At 54.4% G+C, this 23666-nt stretch overlaps 1 protein-coding gene across 10 annotated transcripts; it reads left to right on the forward strand.

The window, feature by feature from the left end:
- The first annotated feature begins 3381 nt into the window (after positions 1 to 3381).
- On the forward strand, positions 3382 to 21779 carry MED25 (mediator complex subunit 25). 10 transcript variants are annotated; one of them, XM_073796621.1, is made up of 18 exons: positions 3382 to 3566; positions 3662 to 3707; positions 3933 to 4057; positions 10712 to 10810; positions 11184 to 11349; positions 11605 to 11767; positions 11897 to 12027; positions 12267 to 12354; positions 12450 to 12643; positions 13079 to 13207; positions 13622 to 13707; positions 13785 to 13842; positions 13934 to 14053; positions 16272 to 16460; positions 16790 to 16861; positions 16989 to 17207; positions 17461 to 17644; positions 19968 to 21779. In XM_073796621.1, exons 1-18 carry the CDS (start codon positions 3433 to 3435, stop codon positions 20210 to 20212), a joined length of 2448 nt encoding a protein of 815 aa, XP_073652722.1. In that variant the 5' UTR covers positions 3382 to 3432; the 3' UTR covers positions 20213 to 21779. The 10 variants fall into 10 exon arrangements, with proteins under 10 accessions (XP_073652722.1, XP_073652724.1, XP_033701619.1 ...); XM_073796623.1 differs by having other exon boundaries at positions 13946 to 14053; XM_033845728.2 differs by having other exon boundaries at positions 11229 to 11349.
- The last annotated feature ends 1887 nt before the right edge of the window (positions 21780 to 23666 follow it).

The raw sequence follows: 23666 nt of genomic DNA on the forward strand, positions 1-23666 counted from the left end.
CAAAGTTATACAAGAATTCTCTTTTATTTTTATTGGTTATTCTTGAAACTTTACCTTACACATCTAATTCAGCAAAAAGTTAAAGATCTTAAACCCTCTCTCAAATAATACAAAGAGAATATAACACCTTAACTCCGTTAAGCTCCCTCCCAGACTAAGCAACTAGTGTTGTCAGCATTTTAGTTTTACTTTTTTTATGCCCTCGTTGAATATATCTCTTATTTTATGCAGGCAATATTTATTTGTAATTACGTAAATGTTTATGACTCATGTTGCTCTCCCTCTTCCTTCTTGTCTCTCAGATAATCTTTCCAGGTTAATTTAAAATTTTCCTACTGCCTGAAGTACTTCCTACCGAAAAACTGTTTCTCCCCTCACCCCATTTAAAGAACCGGCTTGCTCCCCCTCACGGAGCAAACAAGGGCACCTCTTTCTTGTTTTTCTCCCTCCTGCTGCAGCAAGAGTCCCAATAAAGGCTTGCCTGAATTTCTTGTCTGGCCTTTTATCAATTTTTATTGATTAAAGAGTCAAAGGAGGCTTCCCTGGTGGCGCAGTGGTTAAGAATCTGCCTGCCAGTGCAGGGGACATGGGTTCGAACCCTGGTCCGGGAAGATCCCACATGCCGCGGAGCAACTAAGCCCGTGTGCCACAACTACTGAGCCTGCACTCTAGAACCCATGAGCCACAACTACTAAGCCCATGTGCTACAATTACTGAAGACCACACGCCGAGATCCTGTGCTCCACAACAAGAGAAGCCACCGCAATGAGAAGCCCGCGCACCGAAACGAAGAGTAGCCCCTGCTCGCCGCAACTAGAGAAAGCCAGCGCACAGCAATGAAGACCCAATGCAGCTAAAAATAAAATAAAGTTTTAAAAATTATTAAAAAAAAAAGAGTCCAAGGACCCTGGTGGGTGACACATGGAACCTCTGGCCAATAGCCTGTGAAGAACTGAACCCTGGTAACGATGACAAGAATGAGTATGGGAGAAGATCCTTTCTAGTTGTGCCTCGAGGTGATTACAGCCCTGGCTGACACTTTGATTATAGTCTCTGAAGCAGGGGACCCAGCTAAGCCATGCCTGGATTCCTGATCTACAGAAACTGCGAAGTAACAATGTTGTTGTTTCAATCCACTAAATTTTGGGGTAATTTGTTACACAGCAGGAGACAACTTAATGTCCTTTATTTATCCTATTATTTTGCATATTGTGGTTCATTATGAACCTGACAATTCCAGTACCTGGAGGTGGGGGACCTTCATCTGTTAACTGTTGTTTCTGTGGACTCTAATTTCAGTCTTTACTTCTGTGCTGGTGGTCTTTGTGATATTGATTAGAGTCCTCTAGGGAGGATTCACTTCTACTTCTGCAGGTTGTCAGGAGTGTTAGTATCCTGGAACTAGATCAGCTGCCCTGGACGGCTCTTGCTTAGCTGGGGAACTACACTGAAGTTTTACAAATCACAGCTGGCTTCAGGCTCTTGGTAATGCCAGTGCAGTCCTATCTGGGGCAGGAAGTTCGATTCCAACTGCATCTTTTTTAAAATTTGTTTCCTCTGTGGGGAAGGGAAGATACTTGAAGACTACCCATACCTCTTATGAAACCACCAATGTCACAAAAACAATGTCATATCACCTAATGTATCATAATGCCAGAAGCTGAAGTCCAGGCTAAAATATCTCATTGTTTAACTTATCGTTTGTAATACATTAATGGAAATGGTTAAAAATCAGTTAATGGAGCCAATCACGCATTCAGCTTATCTAAAGAAAAGTTTCCTTATGGTTAGGAGAGAATTTTAGGTACCATTTTAATCTCCTTACCTATTTATCATTTTGCCTTTCTCCAACTTACTTTTATCTTCCTTATAATTTTTTAAAATTTAATTACACTAGCATAAAAAAGAAAGGAGCTGCTTTAGATTAAAAGAAATTTAAGCCATCTAAATACGTGTTTGGTCATTGTTTGGATCTTGATACAAATAAAACAATTGTAAAAAGGCATTTTGAGAGAATTGGGAAAATTTGATTATGGATTTAAATGTTCAATGATACCAAGAAATAACACAATTTTGTTAGGGGTGTTAATGGCATAGTGGTTATGTGCAAAAATTTCCATCTTTTTAGAGATGCCTGTCAAGAATGTAGAAGTAAAATGATATGTTGGGATTTGCTTTAAAAGGGTTCATCAAAGAAAAAAGAAAAAAGGGATCGATAAAGTACATGTGACAAAATGGTGACACTGCTGAGTGCAAAGCAATGCACTCTTTTACCTTGAAATATATTGACAAACTGCATTGGAGCAAGTCGTTTTGGTTTCCACCCCCACTAGATCACCTCTGAGCCGGCTCATTTCACCCAAACCCTCCCACCCCAATGGACTTATTATTTCCAACTTTAATTAACATTACAAAGGTAAAATGCTATGTCATTGGACTCTCTGTTAGCACTTTTTAATTGGTGAAGATGAGCGGCTTTCAGATATTTGCTATTTTTAATATTTTTTGCGTGTGAGAAAAGCCTGCTTAGTTTTCTTCCCCATTAAAAAAATCAAGTATTTCTATTTTCCTTAGTTTTTATTGATTAGTAACATGTATTTATGTAGTTACAATGACTTTCCCAGTTTACAGTATCGTTTTCAACTTGGTTCATGGAGTCTTATGCAAACAGTTCAATATTTTACGTTCTCCGGCTTTGCTGTAATGATAAGAAAATCTTTTTCCAGTCTTCAGGATTATACAGGGTTATGCTTTCATTTGTTACATTTACATTTTTAATCCACCTGGAACGTATTTATGTTCTAGGCCAGTTTCTGGCTCTTCTCCCAGAAAACAACTAGCAGGTGTTGCTTAGCAACCTCCACTTGGGTTGGAGATCGGCTTCTTTTCAGGGTGGGAAAAACAGCTGCACTCCCTTCAGAGTTGATTGCAACCTTAAAGCGTTGCCTAGTAACGCCGTTTCGGATGCTGTGATTGGACCCTTCACACGACCCCCCCCCATCCCCCCAAGCCAGAAAGAACTTAACTAGAAACCTAATCTCTCTTTTAGAAAACAAGGGCAGCGTACGCGTTGCATAGCAACCAGGTCTCCAGACCCTCCCATTGAAACTAGTGTCGGAATCGTCGCCCCGCTCAAAAATGGCGGCTGACGCACAGCTTTCAATATATTTCGCTCTCGACAGTTCTACCAATAATTCAGTCTTCCACATCAGGCCCCCGAAGGGGTTCGCTAGGTCCTTTTTGAGTCTTGCACACACTGGGTGCGAAGGAGGATGGAGATAAACCCACCAGCCCTGGGTGCCCCGCACAAACATGGCCGCTAGAGCGTCAACAGCGACGCAAGGCCGTCCGGCGCGGCTGCGCGCGCAGCGCAAGCGCATTTCCGCTCATCCCGCAGTGGCTACGGCGGCGGTGACGGTTGCGGCGCGGGGCATGGTACCCGGGTCGGAGGGCCCGGCCCGCGCCGGGGGCCTCGTAGCTGACGTGGTGTTTGTAATTGAGGGCACGGCCAACTTGGGGCCCTACTTCGAGGGGCTCCGCAAGCACTACCTGCTCCCGGCCATCGAGTGAGTGCCGTTTCCGCGACTCCAACCCCGCCCTCCGACTTTAGTTTTCCACAGTCTCTTGCCTCACCCCGACCTTTCATCTCCGACCTTCACAGGTATTTTAATGGTGGTCCTCCTGCCGAGACGGACTTCGGGGGAGACGTGAGTCTTGGGACTCCTGAGTTTGAGGGAAGCGGGAAGCTGGGAATCCGGACTCCTGGGTCTGAGAGAGGAGGGGGCGGGGACCTGGACTCCTGGGTCTGAGGTGGGAGGAGCTGGGGTCTGGACTCCTGGGTCTAAGGGACGGGGAGCTGGGAGCCCCAACTCCCCTGAGGGAAAAGGGAGCTGGGGTTCCAGATAAAAAATTTCTCTGTCCTCCCCTTCCAGTATGGGGGGACCCAGTACAGCCTCGTGGTGTTCAACACGGTGGACTGCGCCCCAGAGTCCTACGTACAATGTCACGCTCCCACCAGCAGCGCCTATGAGTTTGTCACCTGGCTCGATGGCATTAAGTGAGCTCTTTTCTGGGCTTTGGGAAGGGTTGGGGGACCCTGTGACGGACCGCGGAGGAATGGTGGCTTGGATTTGAGCTGCAGGATCCATCCCCTCCCATTAGTTGGCTGAAAAGGACTGTGATGGGGATTGTGGTTTTATCCCTAAGTCACTTCTGTGGTCGGTTCTGTGTGCTTAGCTGATGTTGCTGTCTGGCTCGGAAGTAGAAAGAACTTCCCAGTCAAGGAGGCCTGTGGAACTCCAGCACCCACGTGTGATTCCTCCCTTTTCTGCCTGTTGCTTCTCATTTCTACTCTGGTTCTCCATTTTCAGGTGGAGGCATTGAAGCCTGAGTGCAAGAGGGGTGGGGCTAGGCCAAGATAAGCTAGGCCTCTGTGCTTTGGAGTGAATTGTGATAGTTCACGTTGCAGGCTCTTGCAGGTGCAGACAGACTGGGGCCACAGCGTGGCTCCACCACAACAGAACTCTCTGTCCCCTGTGTCTAATATAATTTGTCTCTAAAACGGGAAGGTTAGTAGTACTTATAGGTGTCGTGTTACTTATTCACTATTGGGTAACAGATCAAAACTTAGCAGCTTGGGACTTCCCTGGCGGCCCAGTGGTTGGGACTCCACACTGCCCCTGCAGGGGGCACAGGTTGATATCCGGTTGGGAACTAAGATCCCACATGCCTGGAGGCGCGGCCAAAAAAAAAAAAACAAACGACTTAACCGGCCTAAGACAACAGACATTTATTATCTCATGTGGTTTCTGTAAGTAAGGAGTTCAGGGGTGGCTTCGATGGGTTGCTCTAGCTCAGGGTCTCTTGTGGGATTGCAGTTGCCATGACTTTGGGCTGCAGTCATCCAACAGTTTGATTGCGACCGGAGGATCCATTTACAGGGTGGCTCACCCTATGGCTATTGGCTAGAGGCCTCGATTCCTTGCCAGATGTTAGCCGTGGGGCTGCTTGAGTGTCCTCCAACAGCTGGCTTTCCTCTGCCTGAGCAATCCAACAGAAAGAGCAAAGAGGAAACCACAGAGCTTTTTATGATCAAACCTTGGAAGTCATACACCATCACTTCTATCCCATTCTGTTTAGTACACAAGTCAGTCCTGTCCAGTGTTTGAGGGGGCGTGAATACTAGGAGACGAGGATCATTGGAGACATGGTTACCGTGACTTTGTAGGGATACTTTGTGAATTAAACGAGTTGATGCCTCTTTAAAACAGTGCCTGAGGGCTTTCCTGGTGGCGCAGTGATTGAGAGTCCGCCTGCCGATGCAGGGACACGGGTTCGTGCCCCGGTCCGGGAAGATCCCACATGCTTGCGTACCGCAAAAAAAAAAAAACAAAAAAACAAAAATCAGTGCCTGACACGTATTAAGTGCTACCTAAGCTTTTGCTGTTGTTTCGTGTTTTGGTTTCTTGGATTGCAGATGGGTGATGGTAGTCCATGTCTCAGCACTCTTGGGAGGATCACAGGACCTGATTTTCATACTGTGTTCAGCTCAGGGTCTGGTCAGAGTTCATTAAATAACACCAGGTCACTGTTACCTTTGTATGTCCCTGCAGCAAATGTTTGTTGAACACCTGCTTTGTTCCAGGCTGTATGCGCTGGACTGGGTGCTGCATGTTCACTGCAAAGTTGACTCTTAAGTTTCCTCCTCATGGTCTTTAGAATTCATGGTCAGGGTAGAGCAGAGTTTCTCAGCGTCAGCACTGTTGACCCTTTGGGCCAAATGACTCTTTGTTATTGGGGGGCCGTACTATGCATTGTAAGGTGTTCAGTAGCATCTCCGGCCCCTACCCCCCAGATGCCAGTGGCTACTTCCCTCCCCCAGTCTAACAAACAAAGGTGTCTCCAGACGTTGTCAGGTATCTCCTTGGGGGCAGAATCCACCCCATTTAAGAACCTTTGGACTAGATTGTGGTAAGACTTGAATAATGTTGAATGGGGGGCTCCTTGAGGCCCAAGTCCAAGTCTGATGTTCCTCAAGTCTCTAGCACCCAGCACAGGGCCTGGCACAAAGGAGGCCTAAGGAAAACTTTGTTGAACCAGTGAGTAAATGAATGAATGCCCAGAATGCACTTCATAATCTGGTTCCCCCCCCTGGTAAACTCCTATATGAACATCAAGACCTGACTCAAATGTCCTTTCCCTGATTCTGGCAAGCAGCCAGTTGCTCTCTCCTCTGACCCCATTGCTCCCAGGTGTTTCCCTGTCACAGCTTCACACCTCTGGACTTGTCCAGGACTTGGGTGTTTCTCCTGCTGTTTGCTTCCAGCTGGGGCCTGGGACCCAAGAGGCCTTAGGAGACCTTTGCTGAATAAATGAACGAGTGAAAGCTGTGGGGAAGATAATTACCAGGAAACCAAACCTTCTGGTGGGTGTCAGGAAAAGCAGTTAAACCCCCTTATTTAAAAATGTCAAGGGCACTGGGAAGATAAGAGGGAAATGCTTTCTGAATAGTTTCATCCCATATTCACCCTCCCCTTTAACCGACCTAGAATACACTGTACCTATAACCAAATAAAAAAGCTTTGTGTGCTGTATGCTCACCGGAATCCTCCCAATCAGCTGATAAACATTTTAAGCCGTTATTTAATATTCACAGTCGTCACTGTTTTATCAAGTCCTATGTAACTATCTAAATTCAGTTTCTGTGGCATTCAGGGCCCTTCTGTAACAGAGATCACGAAGACAGTCAGCAAGTTTTGTTCATGCTTGGAGAAATCTTATCTTTTCCTGGAACATCCATCACTTATGGAACAAAGCAGGCAGTGTGATTTTTTTTTTTTTCTTTTTTCTTTTTTGCGGTACGCGGGCCTCTCACTGTTGTGGCCTCTCCCGTTGCAGAGCACAGGCTCCAGACGCGCAGGCTCAGTGGCCATGGCTCACGGGCCCAGCCGCTCCGCGGCATGGGGGATCTTCCTGGACAGGGACACGAACCCGTGTCCCCTGCATCGGCAGGCAGACTCTCAACCGCTGCGCCACCAGGGAAGCCCGGCAGTGTGATTTTTGAAATGTCCTTGCTTTGGAGAGGTTCATTTCTGATGTTACATTTTCCTTTCTGACAAGAGGGGCGGTTCCCCCTCCCCCCTACAGCTAGTGACCCAGCATCAGAAAAGCTAGGGTAGGGACTTCCTTGGTGGCTTGCAGGGGACATGGGTTCAAGCCCTGGTCCAGGAAGATCCCACATGGCGCGGAGCAGCTAAGCCCGTGCGCCACAACTACTGAAGCCTGTGTGCCTAGAGCCTGTGCTCCACAAGAGAAGCCACTGCAACGAGAAGCCCGCGCACCGCAACAAAGAGTAGCCCCCACTTGCCGCAACTAGAGAAAGCCTGCACGCAGCAACGAAGACCGATTGCAGCCAATAAATAATAATAATAAAAATGATTAAAAAAAGAAAGGATAGGGTAGAAGGAAAATAGCCCAAGTGTCTTCCCCATAGCGTTGTGACAGTGCGTTTGTGCATTCATTCATTCGTCTGTGCCTTCATTCATTCAACAGATGTTTGTGGGGCAAATTGTTCCAGGCACCGAGGAGTCGGGGGTATGAGGCAGGCAAAGTTCTCGCTTCTTGGAGCCAGTGTTCCCCTGGGGTGATGGGCTGGGCAGGGGTCTGGCAGTAGGAAGTCCCTGGTCAGAGCTGGCTGCTGTTCATGTTCCTTCAGTCCCTCCGGGGGGCTCCCGGGGCCTGTTAGCCCATGAAAGTGGGTGGTGAGGACTCAGTGGTGTGACATCGGGCGGAACAGTTGGGGGCAGAGGCATGAGGATGAGGAATCATTTTATTTTTACTTTATGTTTATTACTTGAGGGGTTTATTTGAAACTTTATGATATTTAAAACATGTTTTGCAACTGGTTATGCTTTCTCCCATTCCCCATTTTTTTTTTTTTTTTGGCCGTGCCACCCAGCTTGTGGGACCTTAGTTCCCCGACCAGGGATGGAACCTGGGCCCTCGGCAGTGAGAGCGTGGGGTCCTAACCACTGGACTGCCAGGGAATTCCCTCTCCCACTGCCCATTTTTAAGGTTTTCTCATTTCTTGGACAAAATATTTGTTATGTGTCTGTCCCTGAGTTGGTAAAAGATGGCTTATGCTTACTGCTCAATAAGAAAAAAAGCCAGCTTTGGGATCTCAAAGTGGTCAATCGCACTTTCCCTCATAAATTATTTTTTTTAGAAATTGAGGTGAAATTCACATAACACACAGTCATTTTATTTTATTTATTTTTCAATATTGATTTATTTTTTGCTGCGTTGGGTCTTCATTGCTGCGCGCCAGCTTTCTTTAGTTGCAGCGAGCGGGGGCTACTCTCCGTTGCGGTGTGCGGGATTCTCACTGCAGTGGCTTCTCTTGTTGTGGAGCACGGGCTCTAGGCGCGCGGGCTTCAGTAGTTGGGGCTCGCGGGCTCTAGAGCGCAGGCTCAGTATTTGTGGTGCACAGGCTTAGTTGCTTCGCGGCCTGTGGGATCTTCCTGGACCAGGGCTCGAACCCATGTCCCCTGCATTGGCAGGCGGATGCTTAACCACTGCGCCACCAGGGAAGTCCAACACGCAGTTATTTTAAAGTGAACAATTCAGTGACGTTTAGTACATTCAAAATGTTGTGCAGCCACCTTCTCTATTTAGTTCTGGAACATTTTCATCACCCTAAAAGGAGACCCCGAATTCCTGAAGCAGTTGCTTCCTGTCTCTCCCCCTGCCCCCTCACCCCTGTCTCCTTAGCCCCAGCCATGAAGATGGCTTGATTTCTTCCAGCACAGGAAGCTGGCAGTAGGGTGGATCCAGAGTTGGTTCACTTATCGGGGTCTCCCCCAACTCTGCGCCATTCAAATTCCTGTGCAAACTGGAGTCTCGGTGGTGAGGAAGAGGAGGGCTGGGGAGTGGGTCGTGGGGAGGAACAGTGGTGTGGCCTGAGCACCCTGAGCGTGGGCGCAGAGGGCAGGAGTCTACACCGGGAAAGCGTTCAGGTGGGCACAGAGGGGGCATGCTTCGGTGGCTCACTTGCTCAGCAGGCATTTCCCGGGACTCTGTGTGTACTTTTAGACCTGGCTCAGACCACTGGCTCTCCCTCACTGAGGGCTGCACCGTCTGGAGGGGAGGTGGGCTGTGGAAGGAAGCTTGACATTCGCAGTATTGGGGGACACGTGATGTGATTGAGGGTGGGCCCTGAGATCAGGTGGCAGGTGAGGAAGGCTTCCTGGAGGAGGATGACACTGGGCTGGGTGTCTGGTTAGGCAAGCAGGGTTTCTACCTGTGCCAGAAGGGGCAGTGGTACATGGTCTTGGGGTGGACAGCACAGGCAGAGGCCTGGGCGCGTGGCTGATCACGGAGTCCAGGGACACCCAAGAAGCTCTGGAGGACTTGCACCCAGAGAGGATGGAGTGGAAGGTGGACAGGGCCCCAGATGCCCAGCTGAGGGCTTGGCTCTATTCTGGCCTTGATGGCCAGGGTTGGATTTGAAGCCATTTGTTTATGTAACACACAGTTCCCAAGGCCTCCCTTGTGCCAGGCTTGGTGGGGTGGGGTCGGTGAGGCTGGCGACAAGGGAGGTCAGAGACCCCCGTCCCTGCCTTGTCGGGGAGACAGGTGCCGACACAGACACAGGGGCCACGGTTCAGAGCAACAGGGCCCTTAGGGCTCCCAGAGCGGGGCCCAGTCTGCACAGATGTCCCCTGCGGCAAAGGTTCAGCCTTGTGACCACGTGACCCGAAGAATCATGGTGACAACAACTGCAGTCTAGGAGAGGCCTGCCACAGGCCACACGGGGACAGACACTGGGGACCCCTCTGTAGATCAGCTGGGGGAGAAGCCCAGATCTGTGTGTAGTCGTTTTCTGGGGCTGCTGTAACAGTACTAGAAACAAGGTGGCTTACAGCAACAGAAAGTTATTGTCTCGCAGTTCTGGGTCCAGGAGTCTGAGATGGGGGTGGGCAGGGCCGTGCTCCCTCTGGAACTTTAGGGGAGGGTGCCTTCCTTGCCTCTTCCAGCTTCTGGTCGCCCCAGACATTCCTTGCTCTGTGGCAGTGACATTCTGATCTCCACGTGGCGTTCTCCCTGTGTCTCGTCACATCCACATTGCCTTTCCTCTGAGTGTGTCTGTCTCTGTGTCCCGAGTCCCCCTTCTTATAAGGACACCGGTCATATTGGATTAAGGCCACCCTAAGGACCTCATTGTAGCCTGTTTACCTCTGTAAAGACTCTGTTTCCAAATCAGATCACATCCTAAGGTGTGGTGGAGGGCTAGGACTTAAGCATACCCGTTTTGGGGGACCCAGTTCAACCCATAACACTGTGGGAAGACAGAGGAGGCCCCTGCACCAGGCTGGGAAGCTGGGGTGAGGCCAGGGCAGATGGCCCAGAGAGGGCAAGGTGCACAGGGACTGGGACACAGCACAGGATCCTGGGCTTAGAGTCCTGGGCCCTTTCTCTGTTCCATCCTCTGATGGGGCCTCTTGCCAGAGGGACTGCCTTGCAGGAGATGACAAATGTCCCCTGTCCTCGTGCCAGCACTGGGGATAGAGCAGGAAACTCGGCAGTGTCCCCGTCCCAAGGTGCACAGTCTATGAGGAGGGATGGCGCAGGTTCGGGCCCTTCCAGGGTGGCCCAGGGGCTGGGGGCTGGAGCCGCAGGGCCCCCCAGGGGCTGACCGCCTGGCCCCCTGCAGGTTCATGGGCGGGGGTGGCGAGAGCTGCAGCCTCATCGCAGAAGGCCTCAGCACAGCCCTGCAGCTGTTCGATGACTTCAGGAAGATGCGGGAGCAGATGTGAGTGGCCCACGCCGGTCTCTGTCCGCCGGGCACGTAGCCTGCTTTGCCTGTTGTGGGGCTCCACCCCCGGCCTCACTGTGGGGAGGTGGGTGGGCTCTGCATGCTGGACACGGGGCTGGGAAGCAGGCGGTGTCCAGACGGTGTTCTGATGAGATCACCTGGCCTGTGCCCAGTCTCGGTGTCCTCATCAAAGGGGAGCCAGCTCTGGGTCTGCTTCCTGCCTGCCCTGCTTGCCGGGCATCTTAGAGTGAGTCAGGAGGCTCTTCCGGGCCTCAGTGCTCTCAGCTGTGAAATAGGGGCCTGACTCCTGACTTCCTGTGGGCCGGAGGACTTGCACCTCTGCTGGTGCCGGCTCTGGGTCTTTTCTCAGGGCCCCTGTTGCCACGCGCTCCACATCTTTCCTTGTCCTCGGCAGCGGCCAGACACACCGAGTCTGCCTCCTTATCTGTAACTCGCCCCCGTACCTGCTGCCTGCTGTCGAGAGCACCACGTACTCTGGGTGCACGACGGAGACCCTCGTGCAGAAGATTGGGGAGGTGAGGGCTCCTGGGTCCGAGGGAGGAGGGCTGGGGCCTGCTGCCTTGGGCCACAGGATCGCCACAGACCCCGTGGCCAGCTCAGCTGGCTCCTGTGGGAAGAACTATAACCCAGAATTCTCTGGGGCAGCTAATACAGGTCTTGGGGTCTCCTGTCCCAAAGCCCGATGGGATTTGGTTTTAGGGCCCAGCAGGTGTGACAGCCAGGGCTTGGCCTGGTGCCTTTGTCCTGACTGCTTGTCCCCTCTCCTGTAGCGAGGAATCTACTTCTCCATCGTGTCTCCCCGGAAGCTGCCTGCCTTGCGGCTTCTGTTCGAGAAGGCAGCTCCCCCGGCCATGCTGGAGCCGCTGCAGCCGCCAGCAGATGTGAGCCAGGACCCGCGGCACATGGTGCTCGTGCGGGGGCTTGTGCTGCCAGGTGAGGCCCGGGTGCTGCTGGGGGGACGGGGGTGGGAGGGGCGTCCTCCCTGGCTTCTTCTTACTTGGATTTTCTTCCCGTCTCTCAATCCCCTTCTCGTGGGGCTCGATATCCATCCTTGGCTCTCAGTCGGAGGTGGCTCGGCCCCCGGCCCCCTGCAGCCGAAGCAGCCTGTGCCCCTGCCTCCAGCACCACCCTCGGGGGCCACGCTCTCAGCAGCCCCCCAGCAGCCTCTGCCCCCTGTCCCCCAGCAGTACCAGGTGCGAACATCACCGGGGAAGGGACACGCTCCTGGGGCCTTGAGGGAGCCCTGGCCCCTTGGGAGAGACCTAGCTGGATGTTGGGCCTTGGGGGTGATGGGTGTCTCCCTTGAGACACCTGGAGAGTAGAACTTTTAGGGTGGGGAATCATGTCCCTGTGGGGTGATGGGAGTCACGAGCTCCTGCGATATTGGGGCTGGGGAGGGTGGTCCTCACCAGCCCCTCCCCTCTACCGCCAGGTCCCTGGGAACCTGAGTGCAGCCCAGGTCGCTGCCCAGAACGCAGTGGAGGCCGCCAAGAACCAGAAGGCTGGGCTGGGCCCTCGCTGTGAGTCCTGGGCGGGGATGTGGCAGGGCGGGTGGGGGCAGCCGGGCCGCTCGCCACACACCTGCCCCCACCGCTTCCCTTGGTGTCTCCCGCAGTCCCGCCCATCAGCCCCCTTCAGCAAGCCGCTGCGGGAGCCGGTCCCCCCTACAGCCAGGCCCAGGCCCCCCCGCTGCCCCCAGGGCCCCCCGGCGCCCCCAAGCCACCTCCTGCTTCCCAGCCCAGCCTGGTCTCCACTGTGGCCCCTGGCCCGGGCCTGGCCCCCCCTGCACAGCCAGGGGCACCGTCCATGGTAGGTACCTGCCTTCTGGCTGCCAGCACAGTGCAGGGGAGGAGCAGTTGGCCTTTCTGAGGAGGGCCCAAGGGCACGTGGGTGGTGGTGTTCGGCGTCCTCGGGGGCTCGTGGAGCTTGTGCTATAGGCAACACTGAGACTGCAGGGTCCGGGGGCAGAATCATGGGGTTTGTGGTTCTGTGTGGGTGAAGACTGTTCTCAGGAGCCCGAGGGCTCCTGGGAGTGCAAGACATCAGGGCCTTGAGAGTCTTTGAATCCTACAGGGTCAGAGCATTTATGGTCCCAGGCATGGCCCAGTGGTGTTCTGGGCCTGGGGGTGCAGAGGAAGGGACCTCCGTCCCGTTCTGCTTGTTGGTTTGTCCCTCTCTCAGGACACTTCCCCCCAGAAGATGGTCTGACCCTGCCCCATGGCCCTCCTTCCTCCCCTCTGTCAGGCGGGCACCGTGGCCCCAGGAGGGGTGAGTGGCCCTTCTCCGGCCCAGCTCGGGGCCCCGGCCCTCGGCGGGCAGCAGTCAGTCTCCAACAAACTCCTGGCCTGGAGCGGGGTCCTCGAGTGGCAGGAGGTGAGTGGATCCATGGGGCCAGGCCTGGTGGGGTGCAGGGTTAGGCCGGGGCCCCCATGGGGTTGTGGGACTTGTGGTCCTGAGGATGGTTCCAAGGACACGTGGGATTTATAGCCCGGAATTCAGGATTAAGAGAGGTCTTGGATACTCGGTCCAGGGAAGATCCGGGGGATGGTGGCATCTAGGGGACAGAGGGCTGTGGGATTCGGGGGCAAGAGGAGGAGCCCCAGTGTTTGTGGAATTTGAAAGCTAGAGGATTGTGGGATTGATGGTCTGGCGGAGGGGCCCAGGGCTCGTGGGACTTAAACTGGGGTGGGGGTCCCGAGTTTCGGGGCTCCCAGGGTAGGGCAGGAGAGGCCAAGGGGATGGAGGCTCAGGGCCTTTCTCACTGTGACATGCCCTTCTTCCCCTCAGAAGCCCAAACCTGCCTCCGTGGACGCCAACACCAAGCTGACTCGGTCACTGCCCTGTCAGGTCTATGTGAATCACGGCGAGAACCTGTAGGTGCCTGCTGGGGGTGGGGCGGGCGGGAAGCTGGGGTGTGCGTTTCCTGACGCCCCTCCCGTTGTTGCCCCAGGAAAGCAGAGCAGTGGCCCCAGAAGCTGATCATGCAGCTCATCCCGCAGCAGCTGCTGGTGAGTGGGGAGGGGACAGCCGCCCACCCCACCCCACCCCACCCCCCGCCTCTGTCCTCACGCGCCTGCTCCGCCCGCTGGCTCACGTCAGTGTCTCCCACAGACCACCCTGGGCCCTCTGTTCCGGAACTCAAGGATGGTCCAGTTCCACTTCACCAACAAGGACCTGGACTCCCTCAAAGGCCTCTACCGCATCATGGGCAACGGCTTTGTGAGTGGGGTGGGTGGGTGGGGGGGCAGGTGGCCACTCCCCATCCTCGTGGGCCCCAGGGAGCCACTTTTGATGGTGGGGCTGCCTTTGTGACCTCGGGTTTCTCAGCCTTAGCTTTTTTTTTTTTATAATTACAACAAGCACCAGGTTGAGGTCCGTTCCGTGTTAAAACCCTTGGCTCTGACGGGGGTTTGCTGGGTTGGCTTCCTGGGGCCAAGAACGACAGAAATGTATTCTCTCGCACTTCCGGAAAAGAGGAGTCTGAATGAAATCAGGGTGTCAGCAGGGCCGTGCTCTCTGAAGCCTCTAGGGGAAGACCCTTCCTTGCCTCCTACAGCTGGTAGCCCCTGGCGGGGTTGGCTTTAGGCAGCAAAACTCCAGTCTCTGTTTCCGTTGTCACATGGCTGCCTTCCCTCTGTGTGTTTCTTCCCTGTGTGTGTGTCTCTGTCGTCTTATGAGGACACCAGTCATTTGGACTGGGGTCTTCTTTAATGATCTCATCCTAACTTGTTACATCTGCAAACACCGTATTTCCAAATAAGGTCACGTTGACGGGTGCTGGGGTTTGGCACTTCAGCATGTGTTTTCAGAGGATACAGTTCAACTCATAACACTGAGGGAGGCTCTCTAAATAGAGCAGAACCGGTTAACGAGTACATCCTGTGGACCTGGCACTTTTCTAGGAGAGGGGACTTTAGGCGGATTACCTCATGGAATCCTCAGGAAAATTCTACAAAGGTGATCCTGAGAGTTGGGAATACCTGCAACTGCAGATAGCAATACACCCAACCAGCAGAGTTTTTAGAGCAGATAGATGATTGGGGTGGAGGCTTACAACAGTTCACGCTTTCTCCTAGTCCCGTGTGTGTCAGCTGGGCTCAGCTGGGCTAGTCTTGCTTGGGGACTCTTGTGGGGGTTACTGTCAGGTGGTGGCTAAGACTGTGGTCATCTGAAAGCTCACCTGGGCTGGAGGTGCAAGATGGCCCACTCACATGGTGCGGTCAGTGGGGTTCAGCTGGGCCTGGCCATCCGGGTGCCCACATGTGGCCTCCCCATTTGGCTTGGGCTTCTTCAAAGCATGGCAGCTGGGTTCTGAGAGGGATGTCCCCAAAGCGAGCACTGTACAAGCAGACATTCATTTGTGACACGTAACAGGACATCCAGAGGTGAGCAGCTCTCGGGGTTACTTATGTAGCCCCATGACGTCAGGGCCAGGATCTCTGGGGTTCTCCTGGCTTCTCTCTAGTGGTTGTAAGATGGCTTTCGAAGCTCGAGAACTCTTGTTTGACTTGATGTAGGAAGGCAAGAAGGAGGCGTGGCATCAGCCGTGTATTTCCCTTTCTTTAGGAAAGCACTTTCCCACACTCGTGGGCAGGCTTCCCTTCACGTCCTGGGCCAGACCCAGGCCACTGGGCCACCCCTGGCTGCATAGGAGAGCATCGGGGAACAGGCACCCATGAGTGCACTGGGACCCAGACATGTTGCTACCCAAACGGAATCGGGGTTCTCTACCCAGGGGAGAAGGGCAGATGGTAGACAGCTAGCAGGGTCTGCCTCACGTGAGAAAGCAAAGCTTACTTGGCCAAGGTTCTACAGGGGGGACCTCAGTCTTATCAGCCCCTCCTCCCCCAAGAGCCCACCTCCTGAATACCCTGCGTATTACGGGCTTACCTGACATTCGCTAATGTTTCCCGGGTACTTCCGTGCGTCCAGCCATGGGCAGGCTGCCTGACGTGTGTTGGCACATCCCGGAGTCACATCCCCTGTGGTGTTAGCGCTGCTACCCGCGGTTCTCACTGCGGGTACTGAGGCTGGGAGGGTGTGGCACCCCCAAGGGCCTCTTGGATTCCCAGTCAGTCACGTATCCGCCACCACCTTTGATCACATGATTCCAGTGTCAGCTCTCTGTTGAAGCCCCTCCCTCTCAGCCGTGAGCCCTCCCAGCCTCCCGCGGTGTGGCCAAGTTGGGGGGACTTCCTCTCTGCTCTCCTGCCCGGTGGTCAGCAAGTGCCCAAGTGAACAGGTGCCCAGCCTCGCCCTGTTCCTTTGGGCACCCAGCTCTCTGGAGCAGCCTCAAGCCAAGCCTTGAGTCTCCTCCACCTTTCAGAGCAGGAAGCTTGCCACTCCCGGCCTGTGGGGCCTCTAGAACCATCTGAAACCCGGAGGGGTGGGAGGCCTCCTTCTCCAGGGTGTGACCAGTTGCGATCCTCTCCCACAGGCGGGCTGCGTGCACTTCCCGCACACGGCCCCCTGCGAGGTGCGCGTGCTCATGCTCCTGTACTCGTCCAAGAAGAAGATCTTCATGGGCCTCATCCCCTACGACCAGAGCGGCTTTGTCAACGGCATCCGGCAGGTCATCACCAACCACAAGCAGGTCCAGCAGCAGAAGCTGGAGCAGCAGCGCGGGGTGAGCGCCGCGGCTCCCGGCCCCAGAGCTCACGGCCAGACCCCGCAGGGCCCTCCTGGGACTCCAGCGCTGGGCACTTACTCCTGCCAAGTTCAGCCCCGTCCCCATGTTGCCATGCACCATTGGTCTCCTTTTTTAGTGTTCGTGTCGGATCTCCAAGACACAGCCCCCTCTTGGGGACCTGGGAACGTAAGGTTTACCTCCCAGACCTGCCCACCCGCTGCAGAAAAGGTCCCCAGCTCCTGACAGGTTCCCTCTCAGGGCGCAGACCCTCCCCGACATGGGGACGCCCCGCCAGCCACTGATCTGCTCCCTCTCTCCTCACACAGATGGGGGCACAGCAGGCACCCCCGGGGCTGGGCCCCATTCTGGAGGACCAGGCAAGGCCCTCGCAGAACCTGGTGAGGACAGGGCCAGTGGGGTCAGGGCCCGGGCGGGGGCGGCCCCAGAGGAGGCTGTGATTCTGACCCCACCACAGAGGTCAAGGTGTCTGGGGGCTCTGCCCTCACCCCCATCTCTTCCCGTCAGCTCCAGCTCCGCCCGCCACAGCCCCAGCCGCAGGGTACCGTGGGGGCCTCTACGGCCACGGGGCAGCCGCAGCCCCAGGGTGCTGCCCAGGCGCCCCCGGGCGCCCCACAAGGCCCTCCCGGAGCGGCCCCCGGCCCGCCCCCTCCCGGACCCATCCTTCGGCCCCAGAACCCCGGGGCCAACCCCCAACTGCGGAGCCTCCTCCTCAACCCACCACCGGTGAGCTTTGGGGGCGGGGGGCAGATGGGAGCTGTGGGTCCTGGGCCTTGACAGTTTGATTCCTCTCATCTTGGAGGTGGGAGGTTGGTTTGATTGGAGGGTGTGACTGGCGGCCCGCCTGGCTCCTCCCCATGTGTCTTACGTGGGCTTCTGATAAGATTCCTTGGAAGAAAGACCAGAAGCTACCCGAGGGGCTGGGGGAGGTGGGGGCTCCCCACCAGGGCCCTCTGAGCTGCTTTCCTTGTTCTCCCAGCCCCAGACTGGGGTGCCCCCGCCTCAGGCCTCCCTCCACCACCTCCAGCCACCAGGGGCCCCTGCACTGCTGCCCCCACCGCACCAGGGCCTGGGGCAGCCCCAGCTGGGGCCCCCGCTCCTGCACCCGCCGCCGCCGGCCCAGTCTTGGCCTGCACAGCTTCCCCCCAGGGCTCCACTGCCAGGTAAGGGGGTTCGGGGGAGGCCAGGGTCCTGGACTGAGTATCCCAACAGCCCCTGGACTGGAGCCCCAAGACCAGTGACTTCTGGGAAGTAAAGTTCTGGGATTGAAGAATAGCGGGTCCCCCATGGCTCTTGGGGCTCTAAGGGCTCCTGGGGGACCAAGGAGGCAGGAGCTCTCCCCACCATTCCCCTCTTGCGTGTCTTCCTGGGGTTGCTGGGAAATGTAGTCTTAGGGCCAGAGAGGTATGTTGGGGGATGGGCTCCCAAAGGCTTAACGGGAAACAGACTATCTGTGGTCACATGGCGTCAGAAGGCGACTCTGTGGGTCCCCCCAGGTCTTCCTAGACCACTCAGTGCCTTGGGCTCCCAGAGGAGGAGGGAGGAAGCAGGTCCAGGGCCCTCCAGGGCCCCAGGGACTACTGGGAGATGCAGTCCCTTCCCCACTGCCCCCCAGGTCAGATGCTGCTCAGCGGGGGTCCCCGGGGCCCGGTCCCCCAGCCGGGCCTGCAGCCCAGCGTCATGGAGGACGACATCCTCATGGACCTCATCTGAACCCCCGACACCCAATAAAGTTCCTTTTAACACACGCCCCGGCTCCCGTCACTGACATCCCCCAGGACTGGGCAGGAGGAGACGGGGGGAGACACCTCTGTCCTTGTTCTCGCTTCAACAGACGTCCCTGAGGCCCCGGGCTGGTGAGGCCAGGGCCTTGGCGGCGAGTCAGGCGGTCTGGTGCAGCCTGGCTCCAGGGAGATGTGGAGGCAGCAGGCAGGGCCCCCAGGACCACGTGCACTCGTGGAGCTAGAGAGGGTACCAGGTGGGCCCGGGCTCTGAGGCCTCTGAGCCAGCTGGGCTTGGCAGCATCTGTGAGAAGCAGGAGTCAGGGAGGCTGGGAAGGCAGGCGCTGGCGGTCTAGGTGCGGAGACCACAGAAATGAACGTGTGGGGGCAGGAGGAAGCTTGGGGTGGTCAGAGGAGCGAGTCCATCCTTCTGGAGCACGAGCATAACGGAGGGGGGCCTAGAGAGGTGGGCAAGCACCAGGCGGGGACGGGGCTCAGGTTCCAAACCAAGCAGCTGGAGGCTTGTCCAGGGGATGCAGAAGAGCTGCGGGAGGCCACCAGCAGGGGCCAGGCCTGGGTCGGCTGGCTCTCAGAAAGCCCCCTCTGGGCTATGGGATGTGATGGGGCAGGACGGAAGGCAGGTAGGGGTCTGGGGCAGTTTCCCTGGGGAGAGGAGAGGCCAGAGGAGGGGCTGGGCCGAGTCGGGGGGCAGGAGGGGTGAGGCTAGAGACTAGTGTGCTGTGCGAAGAAAGCTGGGGGTGTACGGGCGGGGTTGAGGGCGGTGCCCAGGGCCTGGCCTGGGTGTGTGGTAGACAGTGGGCCTCCCTGAGGCAGGGAGCTGGGAGAAGGAGCCAGTAGTGAGTGTGATGGTCCAGGGACATCCAAGTGACCAAGGCCGTGTTGGGAGCTCAGGATGTGTGTCCTTAGCGACAGTATGTGTTTGGTGGTTGAAGACACCAGAATGGATGAGGTCTCATGTGGAGAGGGCAGGCTCCATCCAGGTCCCAGGCAGAGACCTACCTTCCAGGGCTTTGGACAGGGTGGACAGTGGAGCCATCCTGCTGATGGGAAACCCAGCAGGAATGTAAGGAGGATGTACAGGTTTGGGATGTAATGAGGCAAGGGGCCTCAGGTCGTCCTTAGAGAGACGTCCAGGGGACGGCTGGATACAGACACGTGGCTGGAGCACAGGGGTGCTCTGGCCTGGGGGCAGAAAATTAGTTGTCCATTGTCAGACCCTAGAGCAGTGTTGCTCAGAGCGTGGTCCACGGCTGGACCACCAGCATCCGCATTGTTTGAGATGCCGGTTAACATCAGATTCCCGGGCCCCGTCCCAGGAGAGAGGTTGCAAACTGGTGGCCCGTGGGCCACTCTACAGATGAGTTTTGTTTGGCCTTCCCTGTGTTAGCATATGTGGCATTTTTTTTCCTAACAAGTTAGTTGTAAAAATCAGGATAATTCACACACACGCACACACACACAAACACACACACACACAAAATCTGCAGTCTTGGCTTCTCTTGACAAGTCAGAAGATCTGGCACCCCTGGGCCCGCCCTTCTGCCTAGCAAACAACGGGCTGGAGCTGCCCCTTTCCATGGGGCGTGTGCTCTCTGGTTCGCCACAGTCCCCACCACTCCCTCTTGACTCCCCTACCACGAGGCAGGAGGCTGTTGCCTTTGGCACGGGGCTTGCACTGTTGTTGTTCCTGTGGTAGCGTTCGGAGACAGTGAAATCTTTCTTGTACCCATGTCTCTACCAAAAGTGGCAAAACGAAAGAGAGAACGAGAGGGCCACGTGTTTCGAGAGAAATGGGAGCGAGCCTATTTCTTTGTGGAGGTGAAGAGCATGCCTACGTGCTTAATATGCAAAAAAATCGTGTCTGTGTTGAAAGAATACAACCTGAGGCGTCACTATGAATCCAAGCACAGTAAGAGCTTCGACCAGTACACAGAGCAGACGCGAGACGCAATACTCAATGAACTGAAAAAGGGCCTCAAGTGTCAGTAGGGCTGGTTTTGGGAAGCGGACGGGAGCAGTGGCACGGCTGCCACGCACGGTTCCGGAATCATGTGAAAAGAGTCACCTGGGCATTCCAGCCTACCGACAGCGAGTTTATAAGGGAGCAGAAATGACGCCTCCCGAACAGAAACTCATGTCTGTCTGGACCATCCTTTAAGTCTAGCAGGCGTCTGCATCCCATGGGGAGGTGAAGAGAAATCCGAAGACTGACAAGTCCGTTGCTTGAATGAGTCAAATCAATAGTGGCCTTTTCTATCGCTGCTCATGAGCTGTTACCACCCAGTTAGCTTTATTTATTTGTGGTGTGGAGAATCTCGATGTGACCGAAGAAATCTGTGACACCGTGCCAAGGCAGGCCCGACACCGGGAAGTGACCTGTTTCCTGTGTGTTGAGAGAAATGCACAGTTTCATGGAGACTGGTCAAAATGCCTGAGCACAGCTACAGACCGTGGTAGTGATCAAACGATCAGTGTCACACGGGACCGACAGGGGACGCCTTGATCCGAGGACTCAGATCGTTGCATCATACCAGGCACTGACCTTACTAAGAAAGTCAACGGAACACAGGACACGACGTCCGTGACAGGCTCGTGTACCTTAACCACGGGCAGGCTGGTGATGAACTTGACCCAATGTGTTTTATAGAAGCTCTGTGACCTGGTTGTCACAGGACGTGTGGAAGCAGTCTGAACCGTTGCAGTCCATCCACTTGGTTCATTTCAGATGAGGCAGAAGCCACACCTTGGTTCCCCTGAGAAGGTCAGTCAGAGACTTTTGATCGAGGTTCCAACCCTTCTGAACACTCTCTTTTCTCCGCAAGGACATACACAAACAGCTACTTGAATGTATGATTGTGTTCACCCAGTCCTGGCAAAAATGGGGAAGTCGTTGGCAGGGAATATTCTGACTCCCTTTCGTTGCTGCAGTTGGTTTCCAGAAACGAAAGACATGGCCCAGACCACATTCACCCAACTCGTGGTGTTAAAGACCAAATTCCCCCAAGGGCTCTCCACATCCAGACTTGATGAAAACTAACACTGTCCACTTTGCCTTTGTTGGTTAATGTCGATCGTGTGAATGCAGACCGCAAATAGTAGTTATTGAACGAACTACAGGGCAATAAGCTGCTGGTTCCTAAGTGGGTTCCACCGGAAGATGACAGTCCTACACCACTCTCCAGTAGTTGTCCTGCATCTCTGCGTTTGGAAGCGGCCACGCTTGTGAACAGCCGTTTTCCGTTACAAAACTGAATCAAGTTCAATATCGCTCCCAGCTTCAGGAGTCCAGGTTGAATTCTCAACCACCCATCCCACCATGACATCCAAGGCCTGACGTTGACATCTGGGGGCGGCAGGGATGATGTCGGCCTCCCGGCTTCAAGTCAGGGAGCAGAAGAGTTACGACAGAGAAAAAAAATTTTAGTAATTAAATATTTCTATTTTTCAATTTGTATTTTTTCAATTTTGGATTTGAAATATAAACTCCAGTATGACACATGTTTGTATTATGTTCCATGCATTCACCAGAGTTCAGTAAAGATTCCATTTGATTATATTTCTGGCCGTCGACTTTTCTTATACCTGGCAAGTGCACTCATTTATGTGGCCCACCTGGCTCCTGCCGGCATTTGAGTTTACGATCCCTGCCCTAGAACCATCTAGAACCATCTAGAACTGTCGAAGCAAATCCATCCGGGGGCGGGAGGGAGGCTGGGCGTCGGCATTTGGAACAAGCTCCCTCGGCGATTCTGACGCAGATGAGAGATGGAGCAGGAGATCCCAGTGGCGGTCGAAGGAGGGAAAAGCGGGTGAGGTTTCCCAGGCAGCGTGCGTAGCAGGGGTTTCTGAAAACTCAGATGGCTCCAGGGACCAGGCAGGTGATGGAAATGTGTGACGCGGACGGGTGTAAGACGACAAGGATTGATGGGGACTGTGGCGAACTTGGGGAGTGCTTGCCCCGCCTAACTGCATTCAAATTAAAACCAAAAAACACTGTGAGGACCAAACAAAATCCGCTGGTGGGTCTCACGAGGCCGCCGGGCCGCCATTTTGTGACCTCTGGAAGAAGAAGACGCGAGGACAAAGGACAGAGGCCAGAGAAGGACCCACGTGTGCGAGTTGGGTGGGGGCCGGGAGACAGGAGGAGCAGGCAGGCACGTGTGTTCTGGAAGCCGAGTTTCTGAGGAGAGAGGGATCGACTGTGTCCAAAGCCGCTAAAAGGAAAGAAGACTAGCGGGGAGCAGCCCGTGCCGTTCCCACCAGGGTGGACGTTGCCCTGCAGGGAAACACAGGCTCGAGTCCATCTGGGACAAATTGATCAGACAAAGAAATGTTTCCAGTCACTGGTTTGGCCGTTGTGGGCCTATGAGGCCCTCTTGACCTCAGCACCCAATTAGAGGAACCAAAGGGACTGTCACAGTGTCATCACGGGTGCATATCATACACAGGGTGAGGCAGAAGAAAGCCCTTGGTTACGGGTGGGCCCGGAGAGTGGAGGTCTAGACACGGAGGACTCACCTCCACACTTCACAGCCGGGGTGTAGACAACAGCCTTTAAAGTACCCCCGAGAACTGGCCAAAACGAATAGAGCAAATCTTTCTGGAACCTTTGAGCACGAGGTACGGTTACAAAGCTGCTGCAGTGTAGCAGAAATGGTGCAAACCTTAGCACCTCAGTGTTGAGACTCCAGGTCCTGAACCAATGAGCTGTGTGGCTTTGGGCAGGTCCCCACGCCTCTGTGAGCCTCAGTCTCCCCACATGGCAAGTAGTGACTTCCTCGTAGGATTGAGTACCTGGCGGGCTCAGCACAGCCCTCCTCTCAGGAGAGCTGCTATTAGCCATGGTTGTTATCACTGGCCAGAACGCGCTCTTAGAGGGCAAAACTGCTTCTAAAAATGCATGCCCGTTTGTCAGTACCACCAGGGCGTCCATGAAGGCTGTAATGGATGAGTGACTGGTTGGAAACATTTCATTTTTGACCAATTTGCTTTTGGACCATGCATTTAGAGCTGGAAGCAAGACTGGGAACTGAGAATTCTTCCACAGGAACAGATCTGGCAAAAGTGGCAGAACATGACTGAAAAAAAAACAAAAAACAAAAAAACACCGACACATTAACGGTTAGAAACCTGTCTTGGGTGAGAGCATGCCCCCCTACTACCTCTATAAAGAAAATTTGTGAGAGAAACGACACCTTCTAAAAAAGGTATATTTGTTTCAAGGTACACAATACTCACTAATATATATTTTCCCACCATCTTGGGTTTTTAAAAAATTAACCTTAAAAATTTATTGCGATACACAGGATTCTAGTTTCATAAAGGTGAAAAACCACTGAAATGTGTAGAATAAGAAGTGAAGTACACTTTCACATCTCATTCTCCCCTCTCACCCCAAACACTGAGCGAAGCAGCATCCTCCCCAGAGGCAGATATGTCAGTT

The sequence above is a fragment of the Tursiops truncatus genome, chromosome 19 (genome assembly GCF_011762595.2).
Source record: "Tursiops truncatus isolate mTurTru1 chromosome 19, mTurTru1.mat.Y, whole genome shotgun sequence".
NCBI lineage: Eukaryota > Metazoa > Chordata > Mammalia > Artiodactyla > Delphinidae > Tursiops > Tursiops truncatus.